The 11607-nt window shown below is 56.7% G+C and overlaps 1 protein-coding gene across 2 annotated transcripts in view; it reads left to right on the top strand.

The window, feature by feature from the left end:
- ASPSCR1 (ASPSCR1, UBX domain containing tether for SLC2A4) overlaps window positions 328-11607 on the top strand; it is a 28364-nt gene continuing 17084 nt past the window's right edge. Inside the window, exons 1-4 of one of the 2 annotated variants that reach the window (XM_018065437.1) lie at window positions 328-489; window positions 1409-1464; window positions 5105-5219; window positions 6495-6595. In XM_018065437.1, coding sequence (XP_017920926.1) covers window positions 388-489; window positions 1409-1464; window positions 5105-5219; window positions 6495-6595 — 374 coding nt within the window. In that variant the 5' untranslated portion in view covers window positions 328-387. The remainder of the gene's footprint in view (window positions 490-1408; window positions 1465-5104; window positions 5220-6494; window positions 6596-11607) is intronic. The other variant, XM_018065438.1, reaches the window with a different exon arrangement.

The following is an 11607-nucleotide window of genomic DNA, read 5'->3' as shown; positions in this document are numbered from 1 at the left end:
TTTCACACCACCCCTCGGCCGGCAGGCATTCACTTCACAGAGGTGCGGGAGCCTGGCTTCACCCCTAGGGACCATAGGGGGCAGGAAAAGGGGCAGTGGGACCCAAGACGGGCCGGAGGGGATAGGGAGCCCAGGGCACCCCAAGCCCGGACCCAGGGCCACGTGGCCCAGCTGATGTGACCGCGCTCAGGTGTCGGGCGCGCGCTCGGGTGTGGGGGTGGGCCAGCAAAAGCGTCGGGGCGTGGCCACGCAGGGGCGGACCCGGAGGCGCGCCGGCCCCGCCCCATCCCAGGCCCCGCCCCCGAAGCCGCGAGGCTGTGCGTCCGGCTGTTGCGGATAAAGTTGTTTGACGCCTGGCGGGCGGGCAGCGGGTCACGTGAGCGGAAGATGGCGGCCCCGGCAGGCGGCGGGGGCTCCGCGGTGTCGGTGCTGGCCCCGAACGGGCGGCGCCACACGGTGAAGGTGACGCCGAGCACCGTATTGTTGCAGGTGCGGCCGCGGGCGGGCGGCGGGCGAGCGAAAGGCGGAGACGCGGCGGCGGAGACGTGGCGCCCGCCGCTCCTGCGGTTGCTGCGAAGGCCGCGGGGGCGGGGCCGAGAGGGAACCTTGGGGCGGGGCCTGCTGCGGCCAATGAACGGCCTTATGGCGCGGCGGGCCCTCCCTCTTCCGCGTCGGGCTCCGGGCGCATGGGGATGGGGGCTGGCTATCCTCCTTGAGGGGATGGGATGCCTTGGGTCGCGGCCCCCGCCACCCCCATCCGAGCCCGCGGCGCTTCGAGCCCAACTCCGAGGGTTCCGGCCCCATGTCTCCACTCTAGGGTCACCCTCCGGCTCGGTGCGCTGTGGAGGCGTGTGCTGAGTCACTTGCTGCCCTTAACCCGGCAGCTGGCCCATGTCGAACCCGTTATGTTGGAAATGCTTGTTGGGCCCTGTTATGTAGGGGCCGGCGCGAAAACACGGTGGGGATGGGGGCTGAGCCGATGAATGGCAACTCAGTATGTGCAGAGCATGATGAAAGAGGGGTTTCTGTCGAGTGGGGAACCCAGGACCTCCTTGAGTTGGCTCTCTTTGGAGTTTGAACATTATTCTCTGGGGGTGGAGGGGCGTCCCTGAGTGTGTAGGAAGATATCTGTGGTGGCCAGTTGTTGAGGGCATGATGTGGAAGGTCTTGCAGAACTGAGTTGACACAGCAGGCCCAGTGAGGAGAGAGTAAGCAGGATTTGCAGGTGAGGTGTGTGGAGCTGCTGAGTGAATGGTCCACCACTTGTATTACAGGCTTTGTCCTGTGGAGCCAACGGGCTCTGAAAGAGGTGGACTGTGTGCCCTCAGCTGCCTGAGTGGCACTTGCCTGCCCCCGCCTGGGGCGACCAGGCCTGACACAGTGGCTCACACCCTCATCTCACCCTTAGGTCCTGGAGGACACGTGCCGTCGGCAGGACTTCAACCCCAACGAGTACGACCTGAAGTGAGTTTGCTTTGGCCAGGCCACGGGCTCCAAATCCATAACCCACCCTTCACCCAGGGCCCTGCTGGGGCTTCAGCCCACGTGGGTTTATTGTCTCACCCCCTGGAGGCCAGAAGCCCCTGATGACGGGGTTGGTGGGGCTGCATCCCCTCCAGAGATCTGGGCGAGTACCCTGTCTTACCTCTTTCAGCTTTGGGGGACGCGAAGTGTTCCTGGGCTTGTGGTTGCCTCCCTCTTATCTCTGTCTCCCTGATCCTTGTGTGTTTGTGTCTCTTGAAAGTGAAAGAGGAGAGCAAAAAAGTTGGCGTAAAGCTCAACATTCAGAAAACGAAGATCATGGCATCTGGTCCCATCACTTCATGGGAAATAGATGGGGAAACAGTAGAAACAGTGTCAGACTTTATTTTTTTGGGCTCCAAAATCACTGCAGATGGTGACTGCAGCCATGAAATTAAAAGATGTTTACTCCTTGGGAGAAAAGTTATGACCAACCTAGATAGCATATTCAAAAGTAGAGACATTACTTTGCCGACTAAGATCCGTCTAGTCAAGGCTATGGTTTTTCCTGTGGTCATGTATGGATGTGAGAGTTGGACTGTGAAGAAGGCTGAGCGCTGAAGAATTGATGCTTTTGAACTGTGGTGTTGGAGAAGACTCTTGAGAGTCCTTTGGACTGCCAGGAGATCCAACCAGTCCATTCTGAAGGAGATCAGCCCTGGGATTTCCTTGGAAGGAATGATGCTAAAGCTGAAGCTCCAATACTTTGGCCACCTCATGCGAAGAGTTGACTCATTGGAAAAGACTCTGATGCTGGGAGGGATTGGGGGCAGGAGGAGAAGGGGACGTCAGAGGATGGGATGGCTGGATGGCATCACGGACTCGATGGGCGTGGGTCTGGGTGAACTCCGGGAGTTGGTGATGGACAGAGTCCTGGTGTGCTGCGATTCATGGGGTCGCAAAGAGTCGGACATGACTGAGCGACCGAACTGAACTCTTCTGTCTCTTATCAGGGCACTTGTCTCTGAATTTAGAGCCTAGCAGATAACCCAGGATAATCTCATCTTACATCTGCAAAGGCCCTGTCTCCAAATAAGGTTACATTCATGAGTTCTGGGGGTTTGGCTATGGATATGTCTTTTTAGGGGCCATATTCCAACCACGGCAGAGGGCTTTGAGCCTTTGGTTGTGTAAGTTCCTGGTGAGGCTCTGAGGGCAAGAAGAGGTGATCATGGAGAAATGGGAAGAAACCTGCAAACAGCAGGTAGCTTCTGGTGGCCTCAGGCCCTGGAGCACCAGTCTTCGTGTGCAGGCATTTTTCCAAAAAGAGGGCTTTCACCAGATTCTGGAATCTAGGGCAGTGAAAGAGTCAAAATCCCACACGAGTGGGTGCGGGTTTCTGTCGCATATGGGGAGCTTCCTACCTTAAGCACATCCTTAACAGTATGGCTGTCCTCACATCAAGGGTAGACAGGAGCCGGAGGTGTGGGAGACTGCTCTGCTAGACCTGGCTCGCGCTGCCTCTCACGTGGGGCTCTATAGAGGAGGTCTGAGCAGGCATGCTTCCGTGTCATCCCAGATCCCTGCCTCCTGCCCAGCCACGGAGAATCCCAGGGCCTGTACTGGGCCTTCCCCTGGCATCCTGTCACAGAGCTGTGTATTCTTTCTTTGCTCTCCCTGAACCTGCCTGAGATTTCCATGTGGTGCCTGGTTGGACTCTTACAACACATATTGATTTTTCTCTTGTTTTCTTTGTATCCACTGACTGTGTAATTTGTTTAAAAACTGCTGCTCCTGCCAAGGAAGGCAGCCTCTTGCCCACGTGTGTGTGTGTGTGTGTACACTTCATGAGGCCCCTTCCCTTCATCTCCAGGGCTCCGAGTGCCTCCCTTCTCGAGTTTTCTGTAGCTTTGCTGTCCTGTCTTGCACTTAACGTTGAAGTTGTTGTGTGGCAATTTCTAAAGTGCTGAAGATGGGTATCAAAGTTCTTTCTTTCTTAGGTCTTCCAGACGCCCTTTGCATGTTCAGAAAACCATTGTTTCCAAAGGCATCTTGGTATTCATGCTGCTGGGTGACCACTTCCTTGTGTGTTCAAATCTCATGTTCTCTTGCCAGTGCTGTAGTTCCCCCTCTTCCCCTAAACTTTCACTAAAAATGGAGCTCAGGGTCTGACTTCCGAGAGGCATAAATAAGTTCTCTTATTCACTCTTCTGGTGATTCATTCTGGCCGCTGTCTGTGTCTTATAAAATCACGACCACACGGCTCCTGTTTTCTGTTACGGGCAAGAGCTTTCCTCACTCCCAAGTGATCTGTAGGGTTAACAGTGGTGGTTCTCCTTTCCATAGCATTCGTGGGAGCAGAGAGGATCAGGGGAGGGCCCAGGGTCAGGCAGGCTCCAGGGCCACCTGGCTACCACCCTCCCTCCCCTACCCAGGTGAGACAGTGTCAAGGCCTCCAAGTCCCAAGCCCCTTTCTATCCCTCCTCTTGTCAGGTGTGGGTATCTGACTCTTTCAGTCCACAGACAAGATATGATCTGAGCTGAATATCAGGAGCTGTATAGTGTGGTCCTAGCACTGCCTTTGGGTGGCCTGGGCTACCTGTAGGTACTTCCCATCTTGGTTTCCTGTTTGTGATGCAGGCTGATCCCAACCCTGGCCATGCTTCCTAGGAGGGCTGGCTGCCAGTGGAGACCAGCAGGTGTCTCGGAGGTCACTGGATTCTCTACCTGTCCTCTTGGCCGTGGGTATTTCCCTCCTGACTCACCACTTCACTTTCCTCCCACCAGTTCCTTGCAGGAACCATCCGTCTTTGGATCCAGGAGCTCTGTACATGAGGGTCAGAGGAGGCTGTGGGCCCATGTGGGCCTCTTCCTTGATCTGCTGGAGGCTCTAAGTTGCCAGGTCCCCAGCTCTAAAACATGCAGGACATGGACAGAGAGATGATGGGCCACTCCAGGGTTGGAGGACCTGGCTTTGTGAGCCAGAAATGGTGGTCTCAGCCCTTTATCCCCATATTCCAGCCACTGTGAGGGCCTGGCTCTCCATGGGGATTTTAGGTCAGGTCATTCCATTTGTGATTCTCTAAAACCTTTGCCTCTGTCACTGGCCTTTGGGGTTGTGGCCCTGCTTCCAAGGATAGCAGGAAGCAGGGGGGACGGGAGCAGGTCATTTTGGCCGGTGGCCTGCAGTACAGGGGCGTGGCCTCAGTGGCTGGAGTGCTGCAGCTCCGGGCAGTAGCAACAGGGCTTTGTTCCCTTAGAACTTTTCAGTGCAGAGCAAGGTGCATGCCCTTCAGTCGTGCCCATCTGTGCTTTCATTTTCTGAGTTTATAGTTGGACTGATCACTGCTTCATGGTCTGAGGGAGCAGGTGCTTGCTTTGCCCCAGAGGTGACCTGTGTTCTCACTGTTCCTGCTCGAATTGTATCAGTGCTCACTCTCTTTCCTTCAGAAGACCCACTACTGGAGTCAGGGACCCACCCTGTCTTTGCAGGCTCTCAGGCCAGCCCTCAGTTCTTGCAGCCTTGCCGCCAGGGACTGTGGAAGTGCTGGCCAGACATGGGCGTCTGCTTGCACGCTGCTCCTGGCAGTGCTGGGCTGTGTTCAGGTCAGGGGGCAGCCTGAGGCTTTGATCTGTTTTGCAGGTTTCAGAGGAATGTGCTTGACCTCTCTCTCCAGTGGCGATTCGCCAACCTGCCCAATAACGCCAAGCTGGAGATGGTGCCCATCTCCCGGAGCCGCGAGGGGCCCGAGAACATGGTAGGTAGCTCGGCGGCCGCGCGCTTCCCAGCTCTTCTGTTCAGACCACTGGGGCCGAGCAGATGGGTGGGGTGCGTGGGCTGCGCATGCGAGGCACTCGTCCCCATCCTCGGGTGAGACTGGCTTCTCTCGGTCAGGCGACAGCCACTTTTCTATTCCCCAAACTGATGATTGGAAATGAGACTTTTCATTCTTTGTGCTGACTGTGTTTTGGGGTGGGGGCGGTTACTTATGTCCATGTCGGCATGCTGGCAGCGTTCACCGTAGAACATCGCCAAGAACCTTAGAGCCGGCAGGACTCTCTGTGTGGCGTCCAGTGCAGCCTCAGCTCTGGGATGAGGACACACAGGGTGAGGCACAGGCTTCCTCTGACTGGGCGCAGCGAGAGCACAGCCTGAGTCTTCTGACCGCAGCTCACTGGTTTCTACCAAATCTGCAGCTTTTGCTTCCTAGGGATTTAGCAAATGGTGAGAATCATGGTGATAGCTGCCCTCTTGTGCTCAGGCAGGTCCTTTAAGAACGAAAGTGCAAATCCTCCCAATACTGCAGGGAAGCAGTTTTCATCCCGGTTGAGAGACCAGGCTAGAGCCTCAGGGGTGTGAGCTTAGAGCCCACCAGAGTCAGGCACCTGGGGCTGAGCCTGATAGATCTCTTTTTCCATTACAGTTGTGGTTCGCAGCCTTTGATGTGGAAGGAACCCTGACTTCCATAGGGGATTCCTTGGGTGTGACTGGAGCCCCCCTCACGCTCTCCCACAGAGCGGTTTCTCCTTTGTCTTTTATTGGGATTTAATGTAAATAATGGCAACCCACTCCAGTACTCTTGCCTGGAGAATCCCTTGGACAGAGAAGCCTGGTGGGATACAGTCCATGGGGTCGCAGATCGGACCCGACTGAGTGACTGACACACACAGTGTAAATAAATGTGCCCTGGAGAAGCCCCTTGGCCAGAAGGACAGGAGTAGCTGCGACCTAGAGAATCACTGCACTGTGGCAATGGGCTGAGCAGGTCCTCACCTGGGGACTTTGAGCTTTAGTGTGTCTGTCACTTGACAGAGGGACCAGAGTATTTATCCCCCTTGTGGGTTAATAGACTTACGTCTCTATTTTGGGAGATAATTGTTAAAAGCGTCTCGTAAAACAGTATGCTCGCTTATTTAAAAAAAATTCAGCAAACACAGTACCTTCCGCCTGTGCCCTGAGGCCCAGACCTGGGCGGGGTCCAGCCAGGACAGTGCTCCTCTTCCTGACCTGGCTCCAACGTCTCACCCCTCAGGTGCGCATTGCTCTGCAGTTAGACGATGGCTCTAGGTTGCAAGACACTTTCTGCTCAGGCCAGTCGCTCTGGGAGCTTCTCTGCCACTTTGCCCAGATCAGGTAAGTGCTGATGAGCAGGTTCTGGGCCGTGCCTTCCTCCGCCAAGGGGATGTTGCCACGGTCACTGGGATTGATCCAGAGCTGCAAGCCGGAGCTGTGCTTCGGCCTCCACCAGCTGCTGCCAGTACCGCCTTCGGCCTACACCAGTAGCTTGTCTGTCTGTATGGGTGTCCTGGTGTGATGGCTGGGCCTCACCCTCCTGAAAGAGCTTGTGGGGGACCCAAGTGACCCCCTCCAGTGTGGTGAGCATTGAATAGAGAAGTAGGGTGCTAACAAATGCTGCACCTATAAAACTCCCTTGTCATGAGAATGGGCTGTATTTAGAGAAAACACTTTAATGACAGTTGCCATGGGTCAGTTTCTATTTGGTGATTAACGGTTTAAACTTTGTTTCTGAAAGTGTCAAAATGGTAGTCTTTTAAGTTTTGATTTTTCTTTGTGGGCTGGAAATCTTTGTCTACTTTTAAAGGTCTCCAGCCACAGAATGGAAGGGACCATGGAAAGATATAGTGGTTGCTGTGTGGCCTTGGGCAAGTTGTTTGCCCTCTCTGGGCCTCCCAATGGTGATATGATGATATGAGTTGATGTTTCTCAAGTGTCGAGAACTAGGTTTGTCTCTGTGGAAGAGGGGACTCTGGGTGGGGTCCTCACAGTGACAGGGTGGAGAGGGCGAAAAGGGGAGGTGGGTGGGGGGCCACGGCAGGCGCTGGAGGAGATGAGGTCCTAGATCCCCGCAGACTCTGCACTGCTGATGCCGGAGGTGGTTCCCTGGGTAGGGTGGGGCTCTGCCCACACTATCCTGAGAACGGGGATAGGTGAGCGTGAGAATTCTGGAGGCTCCTAGTGTTGGGGGCACGGGTGGCTCCTCAGATCACCACCTGGTTACTGACAGCCAGCTGTACCGTGACCAGAGTCCCAGTGTAATTGGGAGCTCACAGCCAAGGGGCCCAGACATTTGAGTGAGCCTGACGTGAGAGTCCAGTGCAAACAGGAAGGGACAGCAGCTGTCAGGACAGGCCAGGGCATTTGTTCCTTTTCTTAGAGGATGGGGAGGCTGTTGGAACTGGGGAGCTGGATGCCATTAAAAAGGAGGGTTCAGAAACAAGAACTCTCGGAAGCAGATGAGGAAGCCGCAGTAGAAGGTGCCGGGGTCAGCCACAGCTGTGGATCAGATGGCAGGATCCCAGACACATGCCCGTGCGCGGCATGTCTGGGAGCGCTGGAGCCATTCTGCTGAGGCACCCGAGGGTTAGCTGGCCTGGCTGGTCTGCGGCCTGCCCAAGCGCATTCTTCCCGTGGTAGCAGATGCCTGAGGGCACATGGGGCCCCAGAGGCGTGGGAGCAGGCCTTGGACCTGGGGTACAGAATCGCTGCCCTGCCTCCTCCTGGGAGGAGCCACAGAGCCAGTGGCCAGGCACGAGCACAGAGGCCAGAGGACGGGGAGTCCGGACAGGCCAGCCTGCCAGCTCCCGCTGCCTCAACTCTAGCAAGAACACAGAAGTGCAGGAGGAAGCTGGTGGGAAGCGGTCCTGGAATCGAAGGGCGTGCGTTTCCAAGTGACAGGCTGGCTGTGCCTAGGCCAGTGGGGCCCCACCTGGTGGCATCACTGTGACTCGTCGGGAGCTGGGGATGCGGGGATGGTTCCGCACCCTCAGGGGGCTGGCGGGCTCGGGCTCGGGCTATCCGTGGTAGCACCAGGATGGTGGCCACGCAGTGCCTTCAGAACACTGTAGGAAATGCATTTGTTCTAGAATTCTGTTTTGCTAGACAGTTCTGGGGATGAGGATGAAACAGAGCCATTTTTAGACACACAAGGTCACACATGCACCACATGCACTCTCTGAGCAAACTGCCGACGGCTCCGTCCTGAGATCTACTCCGGAGGCAGAGTTGCTGGACCTGTAGATGGCACTTGCCAAGGCTTCGTCTCCAGAATCGCAGACCTGGGCCTTTGCTTGGAAGCTGGCATTAGCTAACTGTGAAGCAGGGTTCAGATGTGGGAGGGTGGGTGGCGGGTTTGGCCCCAAAGCCATGGCCAGATGCCCAGTGAACTGGTGTGGTCATGCTGGGGCCACTAGAGGGCCCTGCTGCTGGAGTTGGGGGCGGCCACCTGACAGGTCCAGTGTGGTGAGGGAGCTCCAGCTGGCTCATAGCAGCTCCCTCACTGGCTGGGTGGGTGAGCGGCTCTGGGAATTCCAAGTGTCCATGTGCCTGAGAGTGGGACAAGCAGGAAGTTAGTTTTTCTCACTTGACACTTTCAGGAAGTGGTTAGTGTCCCTGAGTGACTGGTGCCCTGCATGGCTGGGAGCTGCGGGTTTGAGCTGGGCATCCCGGGTCCACTGTGGGTCGGGCGGTGGGTCCTCTGCTTGGGGATCACGGTGGACAGTGGCCCAGCCCTGATGGCAGCATCTGGAGCGACAGACTGTCCACGGGATATGCCATGTGGGCCACATGTGCGGGACAAGGAGGTAATTCAGAATTTTCTGGTAGCCACATCAAAGAAAAGTAAAAACAGGGGCAATTAATTTTAGGAATATAATTAACTTGACTCAGTATATCCAAAATATTATCCTCTGAACATGTAATCAACAGGAAAAAGGAGATATTTTACATTCTTTGTTGGTAGGAGGTCTTTGAAATTCGGCGTGTCTCACACTTGGAGCTGGCCGCCCTCTGGGCCGGCTGCCCTGTGTGTGCTCAGCACCCGTGAGGACTGGCAGCTACTGCGGAGGATGGCACTGGCTCCATGTGGGCTGGCCGTCCCCCTCTCTGCTTCCCAGGTGTCTGCGGCAGGGAGGCTCCAGGCGTGCCATGCAGGCTCGGTTCTCCCCTGAAGCCCGTTGCCCCTCGGCACCTGGCCTGATTTCATGGCTGAGCCTGCTGGTCCATCTCAGCCATGTTCACTCTGTGGATAGGAAGAGCAGGGATTCAGGGGTCCTTGGGAAAGACAAGCTGTCTGCCTGTTCTTTTGGGATTGTACAGCCCCCAAGGCATTGCAGGCTGCACGGAAGGGCTGCCTGTGAGGTTAGGGACCAGCTGTGGCCACGCAGAGCCCAGACCAGGGCCTTGTGGGCGGTTAACACAAGGCATAGATGCTGGGCTATTCATTCCGTGGTCTCAGGCGGGCCTCCCTCCCCGCCCCCAGCCTTGTTTGGAAAGGCCAGAGGCCGCTTTGCTCTCGAAACTTCCCTTTCTGTCCGCTCAGGGGAAGGAATCCCTGTGATTTGGCCAGTCCTTGTCCTTCTTGCTCCATCTGGCGCTACCCTCATCTCTTTATGGGCTGGGTTGCTGAGTGTGGTGGGTGTGAGTCACCTGGCCCCACAGGACATAGCCTCACCCACCCTTGGGCCTTCTGGTGGCCTCAGGGCCCCCTCTGAGCGTGCAGGCACGGCTGTTAGTTTGGGTTGGTTTCTGTCAGTTTTGGTTCTTCTTGCATGGGAGTGTTGTGGTGCCAGGCTTGTGTCAGAGGCACCTGAGTTTGTACCAGCCCCACTTGGTCAGGCCCAAACGCGAACGTGAAGTCCCTCAGTCGTGTCCAACTCTTTGCGAGTCCCCATGGACTGTCGCCTACCAGGCTCCTCTGTCCATGGGATTTTCCAGGCAATAGTACTGGAGTGGATTGCCATTTCCGTCTCCAAGGGATCTTCCCAACCCAGGGATCGAACCCGGGTCTCCCGCATCGTAGACAGACGCTTTACCATCTGAGCCACCAGGGAAGTCCAAACAAGTGACAAAAACAGAAGGGGCTCCAGATAAACTGCCTTGCCCCCCCCATTCACAGCATCACTTCCCTGGGGGCCCTGCCGGGAGCCCACGTCTGTGGCGTGGCACTCTGTGGTGGGTGAAGGACAGCAGGACCTACCTGGGCTGGGGAAGCTGAGGGCAGTTCCAAGGGCACAGGGGTCCCCGGGAGGGCTCTGCTAAGTTCCCTCTGAGAATGAGGATCTTCAGCGAGGCCTGTGGCAGGGAGTGGCGGCTTCAGCTCGCCAATGAACTGGAACCTCTTGGTCTGCTGTCCTCGGCTGGACACGAGAAGGTTGCTAATTGGCCAGGAAAGTCTGGAAGCGATCGCGGCTGCCACTCCCCTCAGCGTGTTTAGGGGCCTCCTCTCAGATCCCACATGCGGGAACCCGATCCCTCTGGAGGGGCCGACATCAAAGCCGGGCTGCTGTTTGATGTCCAGAGGCCTCTGAGGACAGCAGGCAGGCAGGCCGGCCTTCCCGGGTGCTGCCGTGCTCTCGTCCCTGTTTGTGATTTGCGGTTCCCGGGCTGCCCTCAGGTGCCGCGGGCGAGGATTTTGGAGGGAGGATGCGTGACCGGAGCCCCCAGGAGCAGAGAGGGCCTGCTGTCTTGCAGTGGGCAGTCAGCCAGCTTTCTGAGCCTGGGCAGCTGCTGTCTCTGTTGCCGTTGAAAGGAGCAGGACCCCCGTGTCTCCCCTTCCTTCTTCCTCTCTGGGCCTGGGATCTTGTTTGCTGGAGTATCTTCCCTTGCTCCTCTGTTTTGGCGTCAGGATGAAGAGCGTGTGGGTCTGGCAAGGGCTGACTCTCTGGCACTCTGGGGTCTTGTGTTTTCCTGAGGCCTGGCTCTGTAAAACGTGAAAGCAAACAAGAGAGATGGGAGAAAACGTGCTGAACCCGCCCAGAGGACATGGGTCCTCTGTCACGGGTCTGGGGTGGCCCAGGCAGTGTTCCAGTGTCCGTACGTTTACCAGCTCAGCACCTGTGTCATCCGGTCCCAGCCACTTCTGTGCTTGAGCCCTGGGGCCCGGCTGGGGCTGAGCTGCATGGCCTGAAGGGGCTTCAGGTCTCCTGCTTGCTGCACGTCACCCTTCCTGGAGGAGAGGGACAGGCCTGGGGCACTGCTGGTGGGTCTGGGATGGGCCTTTATTTGGGGGCTGGTTCAGTGGTTGTGTCAGGAAATGCAGAGATGAAGAAAAGAACTTGAGTCGGTTTTCACAGGCCTGCCATCAGCAATTTAACCATCCAAAGCCAGGGCTTGGCCACCGTGTGCTT

This window comes from Capra hircus, chromosome 19, assembly GCF_001704415.2.
Source record: "Capra hircus breed San Clemente chromosome 19, ASM170441v1, whole genome shotgun sequence".
Taxonomy (NCBI): Eukaryota; Metazoa; Chordata; class Mammalia; order Artiodactyla; family Bovidae; genus Capra; species Capra hircus.
This window is presented reverse-complemented; position numbering and strand designations above follow the sequence as displayed.